The 26,903-nt window shown below is 32.6% G+C and overlaps 1 protein-coding gene across 1 annotated transcript in view; it reads right to left on the bottom strand.

Annotated features, from left to right (window-relative positions):
- LOC109052254 (signal-induced proliferation-associated 1-like protein 2) overlaps window positions 1-26,903 on the bottom strand; it is a 117,983-nt gene that overhangs the window by 66,308 nt on the left and 24,772 nt on the right. Inside the window, exons 3-8 of the mRNA XM_042736140.1 lie at window positions 24,746-24,879; window positions 22,216-22,404; window positions 10,746-10,920; window positions 8,869-8,972; window positions 6,400-6,557; window positions 4,686-5,262 (exon numbers count right to left, since the gene is read on the bottom strand). Of these exons, the coding sequence (XP_042592074.1) occupies window positions 4,686-5,262; window positions 6,400-6,557; window positions 8,869-8,972; window positions 10,746-10,920; window positions 22,216-22,404; window positions 24,746-24,879 (1,337 nt within the window). The remainder of the gene's footprint in view (window positions 1-4,685; window positions 5,263-6,399; window positions 6,558-8,868; window positions 8,973-10,745; window positions 10,921-22,215; window positions 22,405-24,745; window positions 24,880-26,903) is intronic.

Here is a 26,903-nt window from a genome sequence, read left to right as displayed (position 1 = left end):
ACAACATGAGGGTAAGAAATTAATGAATTTACATTTTGGGGTGAACTAACCCTTTAATAATGATTGAACTTTATATTAGTTTGGTATTGAAATTGGAATTGAGAATTGTAAAATGTTGGTGTCATACAAGCTTATTTATTAGAATAAGATTACTACATAACATGGTTAAAAAAAACAACGAAAACGTTGTTGAGCCCTGTATCCCTTTGAATCAATGGCTCAATGAGCACTTAAATAACAGAAAAAGTAAAATTTTATAATAATTATAATTTTATTTATATATAATTTTATATTAATTTTAAAATGTGAAATATTATTAGAATTTCAAATAACTTTAACAAATAATTTTCCATGTGAATATATTGTAAAATGTAATTTATTTCTGTGATGCGCAGCTGTATTTTCAGCATCATTACTCCAGTCTTCAGTGTCACATGATCTTCAGAAATCATTCTAATATGATGATTTGCTGCTCATTTCTGATTATTCTCAAATATTGAAGACTGCTTAATATTTTTGTAGAAACAATTTTCTTCAAAATTTTTTGATTAATAGAAAGTTCAAAAGAACAGCATTTATTTGTATTATAAATATTTCGCAGCATTATAAATGTCTTTAGTGCCACTTTTGAGCAATTTAATGTGTCCTTACAGAATACACGCATTCATTTCTATAAAAAAAAAAATCTATCAGACCCCAAACTTTTGAATGGTATAATATAGCATTTATTATATAAATAAAAACACAAATAAATATTTCACTTTATTGAGAAAAATACATTATTATTATTAATACTACTTACTGTCACTTTTTATTAATCTAATGCATGCTTGCTGAATAAAAGTATAAAAAAAAAGTTTTTTTTTTTTTTTTTTAATCTTACTGACACCAAGCATTTAAATGCTATTGCATCACTGTTATAATATTACTTTCTGCATCAGTAATATTGTAATATTTCGCAATATTGCTTTTTTATTGTATTTCACTGGGTCAAATAAATGCAGCCTTGGTGAGCAGAAGAGACTTCTTCCAAAAAAATTGTCCAAACTTTTGACTGCTACAGCGTATAATTTTCCAATTTAATGTTTGTCACGCACATTGCCTTGTCTATAGAAATGTGCTCAAAATCAAGTGTGTCCATGACATGAGATCCAGCACCTTTAAGTGCTCACTGGCAGCGCTTGTGTTGTGGCAAAGCAGACAGTGGAAGTCAAATACGATGCATGATTAGCATAAGCGCAAACGCTCCTATCCCGTCCTTGATATTCACTGGCTCATTCTGTATGCAAATGTATCCCGTCATCCAGGAGCTGCGCTGGATGCTCTACAGGTACAGGATGTCAGCTCAGATCTCACACACACACACACACACGTCTGTCCCTGCACGTGACACACACGGCTCAGAGAAACAAGGACACCCTCATCTGAGCGCTGACCTGCGGCGCTGTGACTTTGCAGGTGTACTCACACAGAGAGACAGAGACGCTTCATTTCATGAGCCTGACCGTGATGTTCACTAAACAGCACACACTCTGGTTTAATGCCTACCAAATCCACAGCCTGACAGTAAATCAACACACATTCATTACTGTTCATAAGTTCAGGGTCGGGCAGATATATATATATATATATATATATATATATATATATATATATATATATATATATATATATATATATATATATATATATACTGTCTATATACTGTATATATACTGTATATATACATATAATTAATAACTAATACAAAAATAAATTAATTAATATATATAAAAAATAATTATATATATATACATTTATAAATAAATAAATATTTTATATATAAATTATGTTATATTTCAGGATATATTATGTTAATAGCATAATCAAGTCCAAAATAAAATGTAATAAAAATATTTTTAATATTATGAATTTTCATATTAATAATACTTTACAATATAAAATATTAATACATCGCAATAATATTCATAACATTTATAAAGCATTATAGTATCTAAAAATGATCTGCATCTATATTATCCATATCATATTATATTATATTATCCATACTATTAATAGAATTTAGTCAAACTCAAAGCCAAAAGTAATGTCTGCAATATTTTACAATATTAAATTTTTATAAATATTAGTCACATTAATAAAGTATAACAGAAGAAAATTAGATCTATACTATATTAAAGGGCTCATATGATGCTGCTAAAAAGAACATTATTTTTTGTATTTGGTGTAATGCAATGTGTATAGGTGATTTTAGGTAAAAAAAACCACATTATTTTTCACATACTGTACATTATTGTTTCTCCTCTATGCCCCGCCTTCTGAAACGCACCGATTTTTTTCAAAGCTCATCATTCTAAAAAAAAAAAAAAAAAAAATACTCAAAGTGTACTCCCATCTATCCAGTGCATTGTGAATTGCCAAATGCCAAAAGCCTCAAACGTAAATACTAAAACCCTATGTCCCTTGCCATACTGTAATGCGTATAAAACCGCCACAATGAGACAAAACCAATAAAACCCATTACAAACGAGGCATTTGTTGTATCCAGTGGGGACATAATTACTGATTATAATGACTTATACTGTCTTTTTAAGCATTGTGTTTCATATTGTGCCACGTCAACATAAAACCATGTCTGCATTTGCTATCGGAGAAACAACAAACAACAAGTGCTACTCTACACTGCTCAAAACTCACGTTTGAATCATCAGTGGCAAATTCTTTAAATATGTAAACGTACTTACAGGCTGTGTGTAAGAAGCACCAGACTGTCCTTGCAAAGTTGGAATTGCCCCACTTAAACAGACAGCATTGTAGGCTACCCTCATGGGAAACAGTCCTCCTTAAAATGTGCTGCACACATTCGAATATTTGGGTTGGGTTGAACTGTTCTGGAACAGTGTTGTTAATACAACTAAACCACTGATTTCTAGTCGTGTCCTCTTTTGGAAGGCCAAACAAAGTAGTTTCACTTTCACAACGAAACACACAGCGTCTCCACGACATGGAAGCGGTGGCAACAGAGAGAATAAACGTTATGCCTTCTTTCTTTAAATGAACATTTGCTCGGTGTTATGCAAATCTCCCGACATTGTGATGTAGAGATGTGGGGGCGTGTTAGAACGAGCCGTTTCGGGGAGGCGTGGCTGACTCTTAACTTTTATAAAGAATATCTCTTTGGGTTTGAGACTTTAGTCTTTGCAACTTCACAGATCTTCTTTATGCACCAAGAGCTTGTAACACTCCAGAGAGAAAGAAAAAATTTAAATCGCATCATATGACCACTTTAATGGTAAATTAAACTCAAATTTATACTAAATGTGAAAAATCCTCATCTGAACACAATCCCACTGTGTCACTAACCAGGGAATTTCTGCTCTCCATCAGATCAGCTAAACGCACAGACAGGTGACACGGGTTTGTTTCGTAATGACTCCCGGATGAGAAACATCTGTTCTGGGAGCGTCTCGTCTGACGGCAGTCGCAGTCCTCAGTACACAAAGTGCCTTTAGGAAATGAGGCCAAAAACAGGAGCAGCTCTAATCCCACTCGCACCCAGCATACCGCGGTAATCCCTGGAGATCCCACGACCCCAAACCATCCAGGTGACCCACCAGATCACAGCTTTCTCTGTCTTTCTATGTCCTCACTGTATATTAACAAGGAAACCTCTTATATATATATATATATATAACAATCAATATTTATATAACAAATAATATACTAATTAATATGACTAATAATGAAAATATAATATAATGAAAATTTATATTTGTTTTTAATAAATTATTTAAACACACAAATAATAATATAATATGAATATTAATCTATTATATATGCTGTATGTAAGTGTTAGTTAATTAAATAATTATAATTATTAATAGTACTAATGATTAATATAATACATCAATAATTATAAATAAATGTTTTAACGATTGAATTAAAAAAAATTATATTAATAAATTGTTCAGTAAAATAAAACAAATATTATACAAATATTATTCAAATGTTAAACATTATTATAATATGTTTAAACATACCCTAAATGGACGTCTTTGACCGCTGTGCCATGTCTCGCTCTTCGCACCATTCTATGCAGCATTATTTCTACATTTATTTATATTTATAAAGTGTGGGCTTGAAAAGCACCACAAGGATTGAGGACGCCTTTGAATCAGGAAATGGCATCTAAGATGCTTCAACAGCATCCCAAAGCCAAAAACTGAGCGACCGAGTGAGTTTAACCGGCTTGGGCATTTACAGAAGCAGGTTTTTTTTTTTTTTACAGGTACACGTGATCTCATGTACAGGAAGACGATGAAAATGTTTAATTACAGACCCTTTCATTTATGATAAAAACTAAGTCTGAATATCCCCTAAGAAAAGTAATTTAAGGAATAATTAGACTGTTACCCAAGATAACACGAACACAACTGCAAGCCAACTTACTTCTCCAGCTCAGAGAGAAACAGAGTTAGCAGGTTTTGATTGAGCCCGATTGAATTTTGATTAAGAAAAAACGTCCGGGGAAAGAGGATGTATGGTCATCCTAATTTACACTAAATTTCATTCGTTTGACAAAATATAGAACCTTTTCTATGCACTCTTGATAAACGAGGGCCCCCTGAACGCTCTTTCTTCTCTCACACACACACACACACACACACACCCCTGAACGCTCTTACCTCGAGTCTTTGCACGATCTCTCGAATGTCCTCTCCACAGTTGTCATGCGCAGAAAACATCACGCACTCCCCTCGTTCGTAGAAGATCTTGATGCTCATGACGCCAGACGACCAGCCGATCACGTCCCGACAGGAGCAGTTAAAAATCACGTTCTTGGACTCCTCCTCGATCAGCACGATGAACTCGTTGGAAATCCCCAGCAGGCACTCCACGTCCGCCGACTGGCCGAAATCCCGCGCCACCACGCTCCACGTGACGGCGCCGATGCTCAGGAGATGGGCGTCCTTCCGCGGCTTCACCCGCTCCTTCTTCTTGGCCCCCAGCGTGATGAAGCTGAACTTCACCGCCGAGTCCACCGTCGTCGTGCTCACGAAGTTCTCCGCGAGGTCCTTGAGGTACTCCTGCCGTGTGCGGGTCGCCATGGCACGGAACTTCTCCGATTTGTGCGCCGCGTTTTCCCCGTTGATCACCTTGGCCAGCAGGAAGTCCCTGAAGACGGCCGACTTGGGAAAGGTCACTCCTTTAGGAATGGGAGGACCGAACGGAGGCACGTCTTTGGATCTGGACACCGCAACACTGCGAAGATGACAACGAGAGATATTGTCCTAATGCAATGCAACATGAGATCTTCACAGATCTGAAATCACTTATTCCTAATCCCATTTCTACACCTCGTATCACACATTAATAATAATATTCATCAAAAATATCTTAATTTGTGTTCTGAAGACGAACGAAGGTCTTACGGATTTGGAACGACATGAGGGCGAGTAATTAATGACAGAATTTTCATTTTTGGGTGAACTAACCCTTTAAGGAACAGCAAAAATCTGTCATGATTTATTAACTCCGTGAAACAAAAAAGGAGAAATTTAGAGGAAAGTTCATACAGATCTTCACAAAGAAAGCAGCAGTGAACATGAACTGGCATCTCCAAAAATAACAAAACAAGCACTATAAACATAGTCCACATGATAGATTTTTGTGATGAACTTCAAAGTGAAATACAAGTCGTTATTCACTGGAAACGAGAGCCAGTGTTATTATAATATTGTTTATTTATTTAGCTTTCATTAAAATTTTCAATAATCTTTTAATTTACATATAAATAACATATATATATATATAATCAATTATTTTATTAGCTACTTTATTTGTGTTTCATTTTTAGTCATTTTAGTTCTTCAGCTTTCAGTAAATGGTCAATTCAACATTAAACAAAATTACTTCATCTAATATTCACATAATATTAATACATTTTATTAACTTTTGTCATTTTTCTAAGTTATTTTTCTATATTTATATATTTTTCTATATTTATATAATTGCTTTAATTGATTTTTTTTAATTTTAGTTTTAGGATTTAATATTTTAACACAATATTTTAATATATTATAATTGTAATTTTGTATTATATTGTACTTTATAAAAGCATTAAAACTATTAATAAAAAATTGATTAAACATTCATACAAAGCATAAAATTCACACACACAGAAGATTAAAAATTCCAGGCAAGCCAAGCATTGACACATGATTGAGTTCTCCAGAATTTAATGCATGTTCTTCAGCTTCACTGATATTTTTCTCTTTACATTAACAGACATCAAAGATAAATTAAATCGCTTAATTTCTCTTAATATAGCATATTATAATCATAATTTACAGTGTAAATCAAAGGCCTCGTTCCCAGACAGACGTTTGCTTCACTCACCTGTAGCAGACGTTCTCAGTGCACGGATTGTGAACTTTAATGATGACAAACACATGCTGGAAATGGGAGCGGATGTTTTTGGGTGTGAAAGGCAAGGCACCGGGCTCCTGAAACACGATGGTGACGATGTCATTTCCTATGTGTCTCTTTCTGAGCAACTGGTGAGAGAAGAAAGAACAGAGGTGCATGGACTCAGTGTGTGCCGTTTCCTCAAAGGACAGTTACTTTAGCACGTGAAGCAGCAAATCCACCCGAAAAAGGTGACATGACATAATCCATTTCACTACTAATGGAAACTCTGATAAATGAAAAATGACCGAAAATGACATTTTTCAATCCTCTTTTGTAACCAGGGCCCAAAATTAACACTTGCAGTGTGAAAGAATAATAATAATAATCATAATAATAATTTATGTTGTTAAAATATTGAATGTTGTTACAAATATTGAAAAATAAATGATCACCAGCTATAATGATAACTCTAATAATAAAATAATAAATAATAGATAAAATCATAATTATAAATTTGCTGATAAAAATAGTGAAAATAAATAAAACAAATTAGTTAGTAGTAGTAGTAATTGTATGTTGCTAAAATAGTGAAAAAATAATTAAACTAATAATAATAATAATAATAACAATCACATTTTTGTAAATAATTTATAAATAAACAAAAACTAATAAAAAGAAATAATAGAATACAAATAATAATAATAATTTTGTTAGTAAATATAGTGAAAAAAATAAATAAAAACAACTTGTTGTTAAACATTTTGAAATTAAATAAAAACTATTATTATTATTATTATTATTATTATTATTATTATATTACCACTACTACTACTACTACTAATAACAATAATATCTGTATGTTGCTAAAAAGTGCAATATTAACACTTGCCAAGTGCAAAAGGAGAGTAAAATAAATAAATAAAAAAATTATTATACTAATACTAACACTACTACTACTACCAATAATAAAAATAATAATTTTGTGTAGCTAAACATGCAGCCTGTATATATATATATATATATATATATATATATATATAATATATATATATATATATATATATATATATATATATATATATATAATTATTAAATTTTTAACTAGTATTAGCAGGTGTAGCAAAAAGCTGATTTTGGACCCTGTTTGTTATAAAAGTTTTGAAAGTCAAGGATTTACTTCTATTATGTTTCTCTTCTAAATCAAACCAGTTTGAAAAGATTTAAAAAATTTGGGAGGGTATGATTTTTTTTTCACAGCAAAAAGAAACAGATTAAAAATATGAGTTATTGATATATATATACACATCTTGGCACAATAAATGGTACAAAAGATGTCTGCAGACGCTGTGAAAGACTACTTAAAATCTCTTAAGCTCATCCATAAGTACAATATCTGTAACCTGAGAGATTTTTAGCACAGTCGGCCCTTCATATCTCAAAGATATTTGATAAGGCAACGGAGTGAGGAACTCATAATATTCCATTAACCCCGAGCTGTCATATTAATCATGCGCCTGCCTTCCTGTGAGTGGCCAAGGGTTACAAACAGGATTACGGGAGAGACAGGGTGGATGAGAAGATGAGAGGCTGAACTGAGCCCGAGTCTTCTGGAAGCTTACGGACAGGGATTCATGCACTAATCCTGCGTAATCGAATAGAATTGAAGTTGGAGAAGAAAAAGACATGTGCAGTGATGAGGCTCTGTTTTAGGAAAGTCAATGCAACTGAATCATTTTCTATAAAACATATCAAATATATTTAATGGCATTTGATCATGCATTTACCCAATTAGACTTATATCTTTAAATCAAATCCACACTATTAACCAAAGTGAAAACTGCAGTTTTTTTAATAAAAACTTTTAAGATTTTTGTCTTTTCACATTTTTTTTTTCTAACAAGAAGTAAATGCTTTAAAATGCACATGCATACAAAAAAATTAAACAATAATAAAAAAAAAAATTAAATAAACAAATAATGTGAGCAAAACAAATAATAATTAAAAAGAAACAAAGTGCTAACTGTTCAAACCTAAGGGTATATATATATATAGTCCAAAAAAGGGGAAAACACAATAAAATACATTTAAAAAATAAAAAACTTAAGCTAAAATTAAAATAATGCTAATGTATAGTTCAGAATATATAGGTAGAAATAAAATAAATTGTTCAAAACTGAGGGAGAAAATAATCAAACATTTTTCAAAAACAGAATTTTTTTTTTTTATGAATTTATATTTTAATTTATAAATACATATTCAGATTTAAATATATTAGGAACCACTACACCAACATAACAACACTATATCAACTATATTAACATCAAAACCCTGATGAGCATGATTCGAGAACGCAGCAAAGGGACGGACAGACAACGGCATTATCTGATCAAGAGGACATATCATGGTTAATACTGTATCATTATTACACAATCAACCCCCTCACACTGAGCTGTGTACCTGCTGTCTGTTGTTGGGAGTGTAGGGCAGGAGCGTAGACACGTGAAACATCAGCTCATAGTCTTTATAGGTAGTGTAGAGCGAGTGAGAGCCGGTGGAGTCCGCTGGAACAACAGCAGAGCCAGTAAAACACAAAAAAAACATCCCCCCCACAAAACACACACAACACCACTATCAAAAAGATACAACAACACTATTAATTATTTTAAAACTTAAAATCATTCCATTTTAACTTTAACTAAAGCTAAAGCACAGAATACAGTATACAGTTAGAAATAAAAATAAACATAACAAACCAAACCTAAGGTATAAAAAAAAAAAAAAAAAAAAAAATATAGGCAAAACAGGAAATATTAAAAAATAAATAAAATGGCTATATATAGAAATAATTATAAATCGTTCAAACCTGAGGAGAAAAAAAAAAAATCAAATACCATTCAAAGAAGGGGGAAAGAAGATTTACCAATATTTACCTTTAATTATTATTAATAATAATAAAGTAATTAAATAAGAAATTAAAGTAAGTAAATAAGTGTACACAGAAGCAACAAAAAAGTCAAGTGCCTGAGCACAATAAGCACTGTGCTTGTTTATTTATTTTTAATAATAACAATAACAATAATAACAAAAATCATTATATTACCGAAATAAATAATAGTATAGATATAAAAATATATGTGTGTGTGTGTATGTGTGTGTGTGTGTATAAATATATATATATATATATATATTATATATATATATATTTTTTTTTTTTTCACATTTAAAGGTGAAAAAGTAAATGCTATTAAAATTTAAAGTGTTTGAGAGCAATATGCACTGTTTATTTATCAATTATTATTATTATTATTAATTAATTTCTAATAATATTAATTACTTTTTTATCATAATTAAGTAAATAAATAAATAGCATATAAGTATTAGTATATATACACAACCGGTCAAAAGTTTGGATCAGTAAGACTTGTAATGCTTTTTAAAGAAGTCTCTTCTGCTCATCAAGGCTGCATTTATTTGATCAAAAAAAAACAGAAAAAAAAACGGTAATCTTGCAAAATATTATTACTATATAAAATAAAGGTTTCTATTTTAATATCCTTAAAAATATAATTTATTTCTGTGATGCAAAGCTGAATTTCCATCAGCCATTACTCCAGTATAAAGTGTCACATGATCTTCAGAAATCATATGCTAATCTAATATGATGATTTATTATAACAGCTGTGATGCCAAATATTCTTTTGGAAACTACATTTTTTTTTCAGGATTCTTTGATGAATAAAAAGTTAAAAAGAACAGCATTTATTCAAAATATAATCTTTGCCATCACTTCTCATTAATTTAACACATCCTTGCTGAATAAAAGCTTTAATTTCTTTCAAAAAAAGAAAGAATACAAATCTACTGACCCCAACTTTTGAACGGTGGTGTATATTGTTAGAAAATATTTCTACTTTAAATAAATGCTCTTCTTTTTAACTTTTTATTAATCAAAGAATCCTGAAAAAAGTATCACAGGTTCCAAAAAAATATGAAGCAGCACAACTGATAATAAATCAGCATATTAGAATGATTTCTGAAGATCATGTGACACTGAAGACTGGAAATTCAGCTTTGATCACAGAAACACATTTTTTAATTTATTTTTTAAATGAAAGATTTTAACGTTTAATATTAAAATAGAAAAACTTTATTTTTTCATCATTATAATATTTCACAATATTACACTTTTTTCCTGTATTTTTGATCAAATAAATGCAGCCTTGATGAGCAAAAGAAACATTAAAAATCGTTCTGATCCCAAACTTCTGACCGGTTGTGTATATAGATAACTTTTTAGTAAATGCTATTTCTTGTGTTGTGTGTTCAGCACATACTCTTGTTGTCCAGCTGAGCTCGGTACTTGGTGAAGCCCTTCAGCCGGACCCTCTGACCGAGCAGATCCAGGAACTCGTCCAGCGCCGGGCCGGCGTTCTCGTTATTGTACATCTCCTCCTCTGTGCTCTGCCCCGCTTTACAGTACAGGACGCCCACTTTGTGCTGGAAACTCAACTGCAACAGAATCGTCTCATTAGTGTCACACACTGCCTCCAGAACAACGAGTGCCACAGAAGCTTCTTTAGTTTACCAGAAACTATGACTAAAACTTCACACCTCGAGCAAAGGCAATCAGTCAGGCATGTAAACAGATGAAGTCATGGATAAAACGCTCATCCCTGCATTCGTCAGGCAGCTGCAGGTTTGGTTTTTAGGTGTGGATCTGTATTTTCATGTACATTCAGAAGAGCTCAGTCTGTGACGCAAACATCAGTTCATCAGGCTAAACAATGACTACCTTATTCATGAGGATTTATTAATCATTATGGAAATGGAAGGATTATAAACTCAACAGCAGCCGAGTAGAAAACCTGTGGATCATCATCATTATCCCCTCCTCCCCCCCCACAAAAAATAATATAAATAAAACGTGTTTTTTAGTTGGAGGCAGTTATTTTAGTTATAATTTTTTTTCCAATTTTTAAAAAAAAAAAATTCATCTTATTTTTTTATTTTTTGTTTACAATTTTAATGATAATAATAATAATATACATTTTAAAATCGCAATATAAAATAATATACATTGTTAATAAAAATTATTAATGTATTTATTTTTTTAAGTTATAATGAACTTTTCTTTTCACATTCCAGTTATCATTTTAATTTTAGATTAAATCATTAAATATTATTGCGCTTTTGTCATTTTTATTACTTTTTGATATTTCTAAATTCTGATTAAGAATGATTCATTATTAAAAAAAATTAATTACTATTATTTTTTAAGTGAAATGAAATAATTCAGTTTTTTTTTCAGTTAAATCTCTTTTAAAAAATGTAATACCTCAACATAAACTTATTTCAGTTAATTGCCAAAGCAACATTTAAAAAAAAGTTAAATATTAGTTTTTTTAAATTATAACAAAAAAAGTAATAACACTATTTATGCAAATAAATGAGATATATTCCGCTTGCTTTGCTGTGTTATATCTGTAAAATAAAATGTACTTTGCAAAGTGAGCACAATATGTACAGTGTTTGTTTATTTATAAGAACAATAATAATACCATTATTATTAATATTATTATTATTAAAGAAATTGCATACACATACACTTTTTGTAAGGAAAACGTAAATGGTATTCCGCAAAGTGAGCACAATATGCACAGTTTGTTTATTTATAATAATCATAATTACGAAAATATATATATTATTAATTATTAATATATTTTATTACTATTATCTATCTATATCTATATCTATATCTATTATTACTATTAATATCATAAACAAACCAGTCTGAGGTGGTTTGCAGGCGTAGTGTAAAAAAGTTTAGCTGGTCACCGAGCTGACAAAGTGTTCAAACCCTCTAAAGCAATCAAAAGAGTGAGTTAAAGTCAGCAAACCAGCTGCTTTCCTCACTTCAGCATTAATGATTCCAATCAGTCTCTGGAATCTCCCTCAGTTCATCTGATCTGAAGTGAGCTGTGACAGGTCACTAGAAAAACAGTCACAGACTCCAAACGCAAGCGTAACCCAGTTGTGATGGGAATCAGACTCCGCTCTCCTACGAGGGTCAAGTATTCCCAGAGTGCAACCATACTGTTGTCATGACGACCTCGCTCCTGGAACCCTTCAGCCGACTGTTTTGGATTACAGCAACCACCAACTCCCACACCCTATAATCGATAATCCATACCAGAGGAGATGCCCTACTTGGCTTCAGGAAGGACACACACACACACTCACACACACACAACTTGGGTGAGTGCAGTAAAAAACTAGAGATAAAAAAGATAAAAAACACCACACAAAAACCTCACACACACTCAAAATCTCTATATACAGCCAGCACACAAATCAGATATAAAAGAAAGAAAACGGTGAGAAGACATCAAATGCTTGCAGGAGTCAGAGACACAGAGGAGCAAATATGATGTGAGCAGCCATACGAGCCAACAGTGATGTCATGCGCTCGCTTACTCTCGACAGTTTACATTTCAACAGCATCAAAAAGTCAAAAGTTCAGTTACACACCCTAGAGCGTATCCAAAATAATATTTTATAATATTTTAAAAATAATAATAATACATTTAAAAAACATTATTTATTAAAATTTGCTAAAAAATTGTAAAAACATGTATGTGTGTGTGTGTGTGTGTGTGTATATATATAATTCTACACTTTTTACAATTTTTAAATACTTAAACTTATAAATAATTTATTTATTATATTATTTTTTTTAAATATAAAATATTTATTAAATAGTTTTAATGTATGTATATTGTATTATATTATTTAAAAATCTTAAAATATTTATTTGGGTAAATAATAAGTTATTATCTTATAAATATTTTATTACAATTACAATAATATTTTTAAGATTATATTATATTTAAATATTAAAAACCTATGTTTTATATATTAAAATATTTAATATAGTTTTTCATATTTAAATATACATTTCAAATGTTGTAAAAATGTGAACTTTGATTTGAAATAATTATTTAATATTTAAAATATTTGTAAGGAATCACTGGGAAAATGAATGTCATCAGATGCATAATTAACTTGTTTTATTTTGGCCAAATTTTAAGGCAGCGACACATTTATTCTTCATTTAAAAAGGCAATGCCAGAATTCACTGTTACTAGGTCAGTGGAAAGTTTCATACGTGTTGACAGGGAATCATCAATTTCATGGGACAAGAAGACCCTAAAAAGCATTGAGATGTGTTGCAAAGGTCAAAGCCATCAAACAAGGCAGCTCACTAGGGTTTAAAACAGAGCAAGAAATGCCAAAAACACAGACCGAACCTGAAATCTTTGGCACAGACACTTTTTTATTGGATCCTGAAATTTTATTCAAACGTACAGCAAAGAGGATAAAGATTGTGAAACACATTCTTCTGTCTGTTCCTCACAGAGAGCTTAACACAGACCCAGATAAACCGCTGAATGACATGAAACGCCACAAGACAGAAGAAACACAAGCTAGTGATGGAGGGACTGAGAGGCGAGTGCTTTACATAACACCATCCTGACTGCTCCCATCAGCCCTCGGGGCAGGAATGACTTCTTCTCACGACTCTGAGACTCAAACACCAGCAAACATGCTGTCATCATACAGTCATTTACTACCTGCACAGCGCTAACCGTTACACTGCAGAAAACAGCATCTGCTATAAACTGTGAGCAGCTTTCTCTAAAGAGATTAAAAAAAAAAAAAAAAAAAAAAAAAAAAAAGTTCAGAGCACTGAACACTAAACTAAAGCTCTGAGATGCAAAAAATTGTTTAAAAATAAGGAAAGAAGCTAAAAGGTTATAGCACTGCAAAAAGCAATCTATGAAGAGTTGTGCAATATAGAAATGTATTTTTAAAATATAGATTAAATATTAAATAATTGTATATGAATATGATACGTAGATCATGTAGGAAAATTATGAAATATATTTATATATAAATATATAAATATATAAATAAACTATTTTAACTATATATATATATATCTATATATATATATATATATATATATAATATATATATATATAATATATATATAATATATATAATATATATAACACAAATAAATAAAGATTATTATATTATACAATTTGTAGAATATTTTTAATTTTTAAATAGTTAATTACTATTCATATAAATATATATATATATATATAAATAAATAAATATATGTATATTATTTTCTATTTCAATTATAAAATTTATATTATTATTATTATCATTAAAATTGTAAACAAAAAATACAAAAAATAAGATTAAAAAGTAAAAAAAAAAAAAAAAATTAAGCTTTGAAAACACAGTGCAGGCTTGGTTTTTAAATATATTATAATGGAAAGCAAGTATTTTAAATAGTAAAAAAAATTCATAATATTACTGTTTTTGCTGTATTTTAGATCAAATAAATGCAGGCTTGGTGAGCACAAGAAAATTATTTAAAAAAAATAAAAATCTTACTGTTCAAAAACTTTCGACAAGTATATGTAAAAATAATTATAAATACATAATACATAATAAAAACTTAAGATAACGTAATGTCACATAAATACACTACATATACACACTAACAGTCAAAAGTTTGGATCAGTAAGACTTGTAATGCTTTTTAAAGAAGTCTCTTCTGCTCATCAAGGGTGCATTTATTTGATCAAAAAAACAAAAAACAAAAAAACAGTAATCTTGTTAAATCTTATTACAATATAAAATAATGGTTTCTATTTTTGATATCCTTAAAAATATAATTTATTTCTGTGATGCAAAGCTGAATTTCCATCAGCCATTACTCCAGTATAAAGTGTCACATGATCCTTCAGAAATCATTCTAATATGCCGATTTATTATTAGAATTATCAATGTGGGCAACAGTTGTGATGCCAAATATTTTTTGGGGAAAATGCAATTTTTTTTTTTTTTGGATTCTTTGATGAATAAAAAGTTAAAAATAACAGAACATTTTCTATTTTAAATAAATGCCCTTCTTCTTAACTTTTTATTCATCAAAGAATCCTGAAAAAAGCATCATAGGTTCCAAAAAAAGATGAAGCAGCACAACAGTTTACAGCTCTGATAATAAATCAGCATATTAAAATGATTTAAAAAAGATCATGTGACACTAAAGACTGGAGTAATGATGCTGAAAATACAGCTTTGCATCACAGGAATAAATTATATTTTAATGTATATTAAAATAGAAAAACTGTATTTTATATCAATAATATTTCACAATATTAATTTTTTCCCTGTATTTTTGATCAAATAAATGCAGCTTTGATGAGAAAAAAAATCAAATGGAACTAAAAACCACAAAAAACCCATACCGACTAATTCTATTGTCCCATGAGGAATCACGGTCACACGTGAGTATAAGTGAAGAAAGGGACAGGAAATGGAACGAAAGGCTTCACTTCACCTATACGTCACCATCAAGTGAGCAGCAAACCCTTCCGCAGCAGCCCGAGGTAAAGCGATACGGCTGGCGCTCTTCTGTACGCGCGGGTGGCAGACTGGAGGTCATTAGCACTTTATGTGACATAGGTGTTGTTTTTCACACCTGCTTCCCCAGAGGCAGCGATGAAGACCACCGTTCATCTCCACAAAGGTGAAGCGTGTAATTTTAGTGCCACTACAAAATCACAAAATAACTCAATTCAATTTCTACAGAAATGGTTTGTGTCTACAGAGTGGTTTGTGTCCAAACTTGATGGTTAAATTAGAAACACTAGTACAAATAGCACACTTCAAGTCTATTCCAATTTATAGCGATTTAGCGCACGTTACCTCGACTGCCCTCTTCGCCGTAACGTGCATTACTACACGCACTGGAGTTTCCTGCTCGACTGGGATGGGAATGGGATCCCACGCAAGGTCTACACTAAAACACAAGTCTCTTGGGACAAACCCTCACACACTCCTGCACAGAAACATGAAACTGAGATCCATTAAGTGCAGTAATGGAACTTAATTTTTTCTGCTTTTGTCTCTTATGTGAGACTAAACATCCTGGGAATATTTCAGACGACGTTTGATCTCGACAGCAAACCCAGCAGATTCACAGCACATGTGGTGATGGGAATCCACAGTCATTCATTCACAGGGAAATACTAAGACACATAGTGTTCAGAAGTTTGGGGTTGGTAAGACAGTGTTTTTGAAAGAAGTCTCTTATGCTCGACAAGGCTGCATTTATTTATGTAGTACTTGTGTAATACTTCCAGAGCTCAAGAATTACAGACCTATTGCCCTTACCTCTCACATTATGAAGACACCTGAAAGACTGGTCCTTTCTTAGTGTGTACATTCACAGACCCTCTTCAGTTCGCATACCAGCCTAAAATAGCCCTAATCTATATGCTCCAGAGGGTTTACACACATCTGGATAATCCTGGCACAACTTCATGTTTTTTGATTTCTCGAGCGCATTCAACACCATTCAGCCAGAATTGCTGGGTGAGAAGATGAGGAGGATGCAGGTGGAGTGCTGTATCAAGGCTCCTCAGTGGGAAGTCTGTGGGAAGGAAAAAGTGTGGCAAAAAACACTGCACAACGAGAAGAGGTGACCGGACCCTGAGGAAGATTGTGGAGAAGGACCGATTCCAGACCTTGGGGGACCTGCGGAAGCAGTGGACTGAGTCTGGAGTAGAAACATCCAGAGCCACCGTGCACAGGCGTGTGCTTTTGAAACCAGAAACAGCAGCAGAAGCGCCTGACCTGGGCTACAGAGAAGCAGCACTGGACTGTTGCTCAGTGGTCCAAAGTACTTTTTTCAGATGAAAGCAAATTTTGCATGTCATTCGGAAATCAAGGTGCCAGAGTCTGGAGGAAGACTGGGGAGAAGGAAATGCCAAAATGCCTGAAGTCCAGTGTCAAGTACCCACAGTCAGTGATGGTCTGGGGTGCCATGTCAGCTGCTGGTGTTGGTCCACTGTGTTTTATCAAGGGCAGGGTCAATGCAGCTAGCTATCAGGAGATTTTGGAGCACTTCATGCTTCCATCTGCTGAAAAGCTTTATGGAGATGAAGATTTCATTTTTCAGCACGACCTGGCACCTGCTCACAGTGCCAAAACCACTGGTAAATGGTTTACTGACCATGGTATTACTGTGCTCAATTGGCCTGCCAACTCTCCTGACCTGAACCCCATAGAGAATCTGTGGGATATTGTGAAGAGAAAGTTGAGAGACGCAAGACCCAACACTCTGGATGAGCTTAAGGCCGCTATCGAAGCATCCTGGGCCTCCATAACACCTCAGCAGTGCCACAGGCTGATTGCCTCCATGCCACGCCGCATTGAAGCAGTCATTTCTGCAAAAGGATTCCCGACCAAGTATTGAGTGCATAACTGAACATAATTATTTGAAGGTTGACTTTTTTTGTATTAAAAACACCTTTTCTTTTATTGGTCGGATGAAATATGCTAATTTTTTGAGATAGGAATTTTGGGTTTTCATGAGCTGTATGCCAAAATCATCAGTATTAAAACAATATAAAAGACCTGAAATATTTCAGTTGGTGTGCAATGAATCTAAAATATATGAAAGTTTCATTTTTGTCATTACATTATGGAAAATAATGAACTTTTTCACAATATGCTAATTTTTTGAGAAGGACCTGTACATCTAACTTTCAACAAAACTCCAATACCTGGTTTCTTCAGAAATACTCGGATGATTCAGATGTTGTGGGATGTATCAGGAATGGTTGTGAATTCAGAAGTACAATTAGGGACTTTGTGGACTGGTGCAATAATAATCTGAGGCTTAATATCTCCAAGACCAAAGAAATGGTTATTGATTTTAGGAGGAAGAGGCCCAAACCAGATCCAGTTTCTATTTTGGGAACAGAAGTTGACCTGGTCTCCAACTATAAGTACCTTGGGTTACAGCCGGATAATAAACTGGACTGATCCAGCCACATGGAAGCTGTATACAAAAAAGGTCAAAGCAGGTTGTAAGCAGGTTGTGTGCTGGGGGTTGGGTGCATGCACAACAGGAACAGACTAAATAAATTGATCAAAAAGCCAAGCTCTATTATTGGCATCACACAGGACTGGGTTGAGCAGGTTGTGGAGATGAGGATGCTGAAAAAAATAAATGTTATTATGAACAATGACTCGCACCCATTACATGCTTTAGAGGTATTTCAGCAGAGTACATTTAGCGGCAGAGTGATCCCTCCAATATGTAATGGCATCGTAAATCATTTCTGCCTGCTGCTACCAGGTTTTTAATGTGCAATACGTGTAATGTATTTTTTTGGGTAATGTGCAATTGTTTTTTTTGTTTTTTTTTTTTTGTGTAAGATTCTTTTCTAGGTGTGTAATTATTTAGATATGTCTGTGTGCATGGATTAAACTGAGGTTGCTGCAGTAACAATATCATTTCCTGTGAAGGATTAATAAAGTATTTAATAATAATTTGATTAAAACTGCAGCAAAAACAGTAAAATTAAGAAATATTATTACAATTTAAAAAAAGTGTTTTCTATGTGAATATATTGTAAAATGTAATTTATTCCTGTGATGCAAAGCTGTATTTTCAGCATCATTACTCCAGTCTTCAGTGTCACATGATCTTCAGAAATCATTCTACAATGCAGATTTGCTGCTCAAGAAACATTTCTGAATATCAATCTTGAAAACAGTTGTGCTGCTTCATAGTTTTGTGGAAACCCTGATAGATTAATTTATTCAGGATTCTTTGCTGAATAAAAAAGTTCAAAAGGACAGCAGTTAAAAATAGAATGTTTTGTAACATTTACATGTCTTTAGTGTCACTTTTGATCAATTTAATGTATCCTTGTTGAACAAAAGCATTAATTTCTTTAAAAAAAAGAAAGAATATAACCAGATAAAAAAAATGACTGGGCTTTCCGTTCATATGACACGAGGTCTATATATAACATTCAAGAAATCTTCAAAAAACACTTCCTTGTAAAGATGATAATGAAGCATTATTGAGAGGGCGGGAATGAAACGTTTCTATGTATGAAATAAAATATAATTCCAGCTTCACACTTCCACTCAAAGTTAGGAAATCAATGGGTGACTGGAGCGGTTATTGATCGACCCTTAACATGATATTGGCTGATTTTCTCCCTCAGAAACCAGACGACCATCTGAAAGCGTGTTGACATGGGAAAAACAACTCGACATATGGTGTTTCTGAGACCAAGTGCATGGTGCTTTTTAGTCACATGACCATGCATTATTTGCATGAACACTTCCTGCACTGTTGTGTTGCAGATATATTTGGGTTGTGAGAAACTTTGTGAGTTACTTCACTTATTCTTAAGTCATCTTAACACAGCACAGTTAAAGCTGCTTAAAATTCTGTGCAAAGACACAATGCTGCATTAAAGCCAGACTAAATGATGCCTGTTCCAACCAACGACGCATACAGTACATCAAAAGTGTTAAAGAATCAGTCATTGAAAAACCCATACTGACTCTGAACATTAGAACAATAAATATTGCTTAGTGTTATAAAACATCAGCAAAAGTACTATAATAAAAGACACTATGCATTAGGGCTACACTATTAATCTAAATAAAAACCATAATCATGAAAATAAGAAAATTAAGACTTATTTGAATTTTACAGATGCAAGGTAAAATACAATTGTTATTTTTATAATATTTTCTTTAATACTCTCTATGATTATTTTACAGTGAAATATCACAATAGCAATATTTATATATTATTATTATATTTATTATTTATTTTTATCGTAGCTACAATTTTATTAGTATTAGCAGTTGTAGTATAATATTAAAAGTAGTAGTAATAGTATTAATAATAATATTATTATTTTTATTGATTATTTTTTAATATGAATTATTATTATTATTTTATAGACATGTTATTACACTAGTTAATTATTAAAGATGCCATGTGTAAAAATTGAGGTAAAAATATCCAAAAAATGACCTACACGCATCAAAAGAATGAGAAGAAATAAGGGCGATGATGTTATTAAAAAAATGTCAAGTTATAGTGCTGCAGAGATATCAACCTTAATTAGCATTAGCATTACTAGCCACGTAATACCAGTTTCGGCCATGGGAGGCGGTATGCGGGCAACATAACCACCAGCCAACCTGCAATACACGAATAACTCGCACGGCTTGTGGGCGTACTTGAACCTGATGTCAATCGTGTGGAAAGTACAGCCCACTACTTCATTTCAGTTCAGGGCAGAGAGCGGAAGGATGGCTGAAGCCCTTGGCAAGAGACACCTACCACCACCACCCGCTACAGATAAACAACCGCGCTCGGAATCACAAATCAAATCCGATAAGAAAAGGAGCCGAACCAGAGTAAACATCGGCTCTGCTTTCCATCACTGGAGACAACTGATGGACTTGAAAGAAATGAGGTTCGACTCCGAACTTGCAACATTTCTTTTGGATTGGTAAGTAAGATGCTCTTAGTATTTCGCTAGAAGTTTGTTTTATATGTTTGCGTATTTTTTTCAGGAAGTTATAACATAGAAATGTATCGAAGGCTGTTCGATAAACGTGCTAATGTTAGCGATGGCTAACCGTAGCTGCGTTTGATAATTAGCTAACTATAACTTACCCACAGATCCGATCCGGTTTTCACCTGTTATCTACCAAAGCCCGTCTCTACCAAGCTGATGCTAAAATGTAACATTACCTAAGAAGCTTGAAATGTCTTTGATGATAATAAACCCGAGAGAGAGAGAGAGAGAGAGAGAGAGAGAGAGAGAGAGAGAGAGAGAGCACCCCGGCCGCGCGCGCACTCACTCACTATATTCAGAGCGGTCAAGTTTTTGCTAATGAAAATCAAACTTGATATATGACAGAATCTGATATTTTTTTATATCATAACTAACCTGCTCTGTCTAGTCTGTTGGTCTCCGTGTCCTCTTTGTTTTCGTGGTTTTTCTGTGCGTGATGTGTGGCGTGAAAGCGTGTGAAAGGAGTCAATTGCGTGTGTCTCACGGTGAATGCTTGAGAGTTGGCAGCTCTGGTTACGTTGGTTGGTGCTAGCTTGGTCAACATCAGACAGCTGATGTTGACCAAGCTAGCACCAACCAACGTAACCAGAGCTGCCAACTCTCAAGCATTCACCGTGAGATGTTGACAGAATGATGCTGTCTGTCAAATTAATTTAATTCAAATAATGTGTATATACAACTCAAAATGTAATATGAACAAAACGAATATGAACATATTCACTGGTAAAGGTGAAGGGGTTAGTAGCTTGAAGATGTCATGTTTCAAAATCACTTGACATCACCCAACGTTCCTCTGGAGGACAAACGTCCTTTAGGCTTCGGCTATGGCTCTAGGGTTGTTGTGAAGGTAGGGGCGGAGCATAGAGACTATGCCGTTTCTCGTTTGTTACTCTAGAGTAGACCAATACACTTTGAGGCATACTGCCCCCATCTGGTATGGAATGTGGAGTATGACTTGATTTTTTTTGCCAGACATGACACATGGCACCTTTAAAGTGGATGAAAAGGTTTCATCAAAGTTGTCCTAAAACCTAAAACGCTTTCTTGTCTTAAGACAACTTTGATGAACTTTTTTGATCCACTTCAAATGCTGACTCCTGTATACTGTATATTCACCAAATTCTGGATTATTTGTGCAGCTCTACAAACAAGCGCAGCAATTGCATTTTAAAAAACTGCAATATTAATCAGAAAATTCACGATTTGATTTTTTCCCCAAAACATGCAGCCCTGGTATTCATAATGTAATATTGTTTACTTAACAACAGCGTCAAGCGCACCTCATCCAATCAGATTTCAGCTCTTTAATACACACCCCCTGCTCGTCCAGTTTGAGGAGCTGCTCCGGGACTCTGGGTGAGCTGATGGCCAGTCGGAGGCACTGGATGTTCAGCTCAGGAACCACGTACTCCAGCACCTCCTTCAGCGGGAGACCGCGGGCCGTCCCGTGCCTCGCCGTGGAGGGCACAGCGTCCTCCAGAATCGCCCCGCGCAGGGTAGTAAGCTGAGAGAGAGAGAGAGAGCAGCGGTGTTAGCACGCTGGACAGGAATTAAACATCACATGCATTACACAGCAAGGACATTTTCCTGCCTCACACAGTCAAAATCCAATGACAAGGCAGTAGTCTCAAGTACTAAATCCTGTCAGTCTATTAGAAAACTAAAAAAAAAAAATCATAGATCCATTGGGATATTAAGTCACTGGCAATGAAATTCTCCCTCCCTGCAGGAGATTGTCTGAAAGGAAGTAATTGAGTCTTGACCCTTTTATCTGCACTTTCACTTATAAAGTAAAAGGCTTTTATGCTGAATGCTGATTTGAAGCACTAGCATCTCTTTAAATCTCATTCTGACGTTTTGATTCATGAGTGTCTAGGCTTCATAATTCAGCTTCATTGTGAAAGATTTCCATTAGAAGCTAAAGATCAAAGCCTAAGGTTTAATGTGACGATGCATTTGATAAGAAAGAAGAACTAATGCTGACAATATCTGCATCTACTGTCTTCAAAAATAATAAGAATAAGTATATTTCACCTAAAAAAAAAAAAGAAAAATATATATATATATATATATATATATATATATATATATATATATATATATATATATATATATATATATATATATATATATATATATACTATATATATATATATATATATAATCAATCTTTAATGAAATTTCATTTTAATAAAAATAATCATAACAGACCTAAAATGAAGCTCATTTTAGGTCTGTTATGATTATTTTTATTAAAATGAAATTTCATTAAAGATTGTCCATCCTAAATAAATAAATAAATATTTTTATATTAATATTAGAATATTATTTTACCATTTATATTTAGAAAATGAAGTTTATTTTAAAATCATTACTATTTTTGCATTTTGACATTATTTTCATGACAATTAAGACCATCTTTCCAAACAATAAACGAACAAACTGACAAATAAACATTTCACCTCATAAAAAGGAAAAAAGTCATTAGATGTCATTGGATGACTGCTAACTTTCTGAGTCTTAATGAATCGAAACAGAGATAGGCTGGAGTTAACCTGGGAACACTAAGCCCTTTTAGGACAAATAAAGTAAAAAACTTGAGTGTGATCTGTGATAGTGCTTTAAAATTCAACTCTCAAAATAGTGAAGTTGTCAAAGCTAGCCTCTACCAATTAAGAATGATTAGTAAGATCAAGCCTTTCTTCACGTATAGACTTGGAGAAGCTTATTCATGTTTTTATGTTTTCTCGCTTAGATTACTGCAGCTCACTTTATTACGGTACTCAAACAAAATTTTTGGACAGATTACAAATGGTTCAAAATTCAGCCGCAAGACTACTGACGGGTACTCTGAAGTTTGATCACATTTCTCCTGTTTTGAGATTGTTGCACTGGTTACCAGTACCTTATAGAATTAATTTTAAGATTTTAATCTTTGTTTTTAAATCTCTGCATGGTATAGCCCTCCATACATTGCTGATCTTATTCATGTTCAAGAGTCAAAGAGATCATTACGATCTACTGGACAAAATCTCCTACATGTTCCTCGATCAAAATTAAAGTTTAGAGGAGACCGTGCATTTTCGGTAGCTGCCCCAAGGCTTTGGAACAGTTTCACAATTTTCATCTCTGAATAAATTTAAGAAGCAGTTAAAAACCTTTGATCAGGAATGAGTGCTGAGGTATTGTCGCTGTAGTTACCCTTTGGCCTGTCTTGTATGTTGTGTATTGTTGATTTTATTATTTGCTATTATATTCTTTTAATTGAACTTACTGTACAGCACTTTGGTCAACTTAGTCGTTTTATTAGGTGCTTTATAAATAAAGTTGGAGTTGGAGATTATATTTTTATAAAGATAATTAGGTTAAATTTAGATCTATTATGATTATAAAATTAAATGTCATTGAAGATTATCCATCCTGAATTTTAGAACCATTCAAATGTTTGCACTGTGACAATTTTGCATTGTAAGAAAGTAAATAAACCAATTAATTAAATACAGTTATTAGCAACTGATTTCTATTTGTTCATTTTAATATATTTATATTTTAATACAAATAATATCATTTAATATATTTTATAGCTTATAAGTTTGAAAGAAGGAGAGTTTTACCTCCTTATAATAATGCAATGCTAAATATTAGCAGGTAAAACTTTCATTTAAATGTGGAACAATTTCCATGTTCATTTATTCATTACATCTAAAACAACTTTAAACATTTTTCAAATTTTATTGCAATCTGGGATGTCAATCAATTAATTTTAAAATGAATTAATTACATGATAGGCTGCTCAATTAATCAGATTTAATCAATTATTATTTGTTGAGTGATTCATCAAGTACCTGACTCGTCCTGAAGGTAACGCGGTAGTTGTACTGCGCTGCCTCCTTGTCTTTCCCGTCATCCAGCTTTTCTCTCCGCACGCTGATGGCCACCGGACCCAAGTTCTCATCCACGCCGAAGTAGTTCTGGTGCTCTGAGAGTTTAGGACAGGACAGATGTGAGGTCAGGTTCTAGAAGGACAGAAAACACTTACCAAGAATACCCTACAAAGTGAGCAGGAGACCCTGAGCGGCTCAAGTGCTGCTTATCTGAGAGGTCAGGCTGAGGAGATACAGACAGGACCCACTGGACAGCAAAAGATAGAAATAACTGACTTAAAACCATTCTTAGCTGCTGAAAACACTAGTGTTCTAATAATTTTGTTCACCACTGCAATGCTTTACATTAAACAGCTATTTACCTTCATATTTTGATTTGATTAAATGGACAAAATAAATAGAAATGATTCCTGTTTATCAATTCCTGAAATCATTTTTCCTCAAAACTATTGCAATGCAAATTATATTTGTCATATAGTCAATCCAGGTCATATTTCACTCCACAAAAAGAATTTTATATTTTGCATAAAGAAAATTATATTTATTTTAGAACCATTTATTAGGATTATCCATGGCAAACTAAAATCAATCAAACAAACAAACAAATAAATAATATTTGATAGTAACTTGGTTTTACATCTTTTTTTATAAATAATTAAAAATAAAATAATAAAATAAAATGATAATCTGTTCCAAACAAACAAATATTTAAAATAAATTATGTAATTTGACAGTAACTTAATTGTAAATACTTTATAAATTATTTTCTCTTTAGATTTTGGAATAAAATATGACATGATTGAGATTCATGATTCATGATATCAATTAAAAAAAAACATTTATTTTAGGATAAATAAATACATTTATTTGGTAGTAACTTCATTTTAAATACTAATAAATTTACTTAAACTTATTTTACTTATTTAAATACTATAATTTTTATTTCTCTTTTGATTTTAGAATAAAATGTAAACTAAACTAAAATTAAATTAAAAGCTTATTTTTGGACCGTTAAGGTTTTTGCATCGATTATTTTTATGACAACTGATGATCAAATGATCATCTGCTCCAAACAAACAAATACACATTTAAAATACATTATTTAATTTGATGATACCTGAATATTAAATATTTTATAAATTATGTTCTCTTTTGATTTTGGAATAAAATATGACATGCTCTTGATAGGCTTTATGATGTAAAATAAAAAATTAAATTAAATAAAAAATTAAAATTATTTTAAACTGGTGTTATAATGGAGAAGAGTTAAGGTTAAAATATCCTTCTAGACATCTGTCATGTCCACATGACAATGATGTGATCCAGATCCAGAACATTAGTGTCATATATGAAGCATAATCTCTGATTTCACTGCACCATTGGGGTCCATCAGAGATTAACAACAGAAATAAAACCAGCTACAGACAAAGCTTAACCTCTTTCTTCTTGATATCTTTTTCAGTAAGCCCCTTTAGAGACCAACATGCATTTGGACATCAAGTCGAAAACCTGAGGCCAAAATTATGCAACATGATGAACACAGTGTACTAAAGCATGTCATGGAGAAAAAATTAGCAACATCTCATCCTCTCTAAACGACTCAAAGCTGCGATGAAGAGTAAAACAACACGACTACTACCCTCTAAAATCCACTTTATCAGAACCCTGTAGGAAAATCCAGTTACAACCAGATTTTGATGAATCATCATCTGGTTTTTACAAGGTAGACCAATTTGTTTGAGCTGGATTTGTGAGGATACCATAGTACTTTCATATATTGTAGTACTGAATGATTTCCTTGTTTATATAAAGTACTGTATATTACGTTTACAGTTTGGGCTCAGTAAGAAATTAATATTTTTATTCATCAAGGATGCATTTCAAGGATGCATAAAAGACATTTATAAAATTACAAAAGATTTCTATTTCAATTAAATGCTGCTCTTTCGAACTTTCTTTTCATCAAAGAATCCTTAAAACATTTTTTTTTTTTTGGTTTCCATAGAAATATGAACTGTTTTCAACGTCGATATAATGAGCAGAAATGTTTCTTGAGCTGCAAATCGTCTGAAATGCAACTATGACATCATTTTCTGCCGCCAATGGGAGGCATTGAGCT

Source organism: Cyprinus carpio, chromosome B13 (genome assembly GCF_018340385.1).
Source record: "Cyprinus carpio isolate SPL01 chromosome B13, ASM1834038v1, whole genome shotgun sequence".
Classification (NCBI taxonomy): Eukaryota; Metazoa; Chordata; class Actinopteri; order Cypriniformes; family Cyprinidae; genus Cyprinus; species Cyprinus carpio.
The sequence above is the reverse complement of the archived record's forward strand: the minus strand, read 5'-3'. Positions and strand labels throughout refer to the sequence as shown.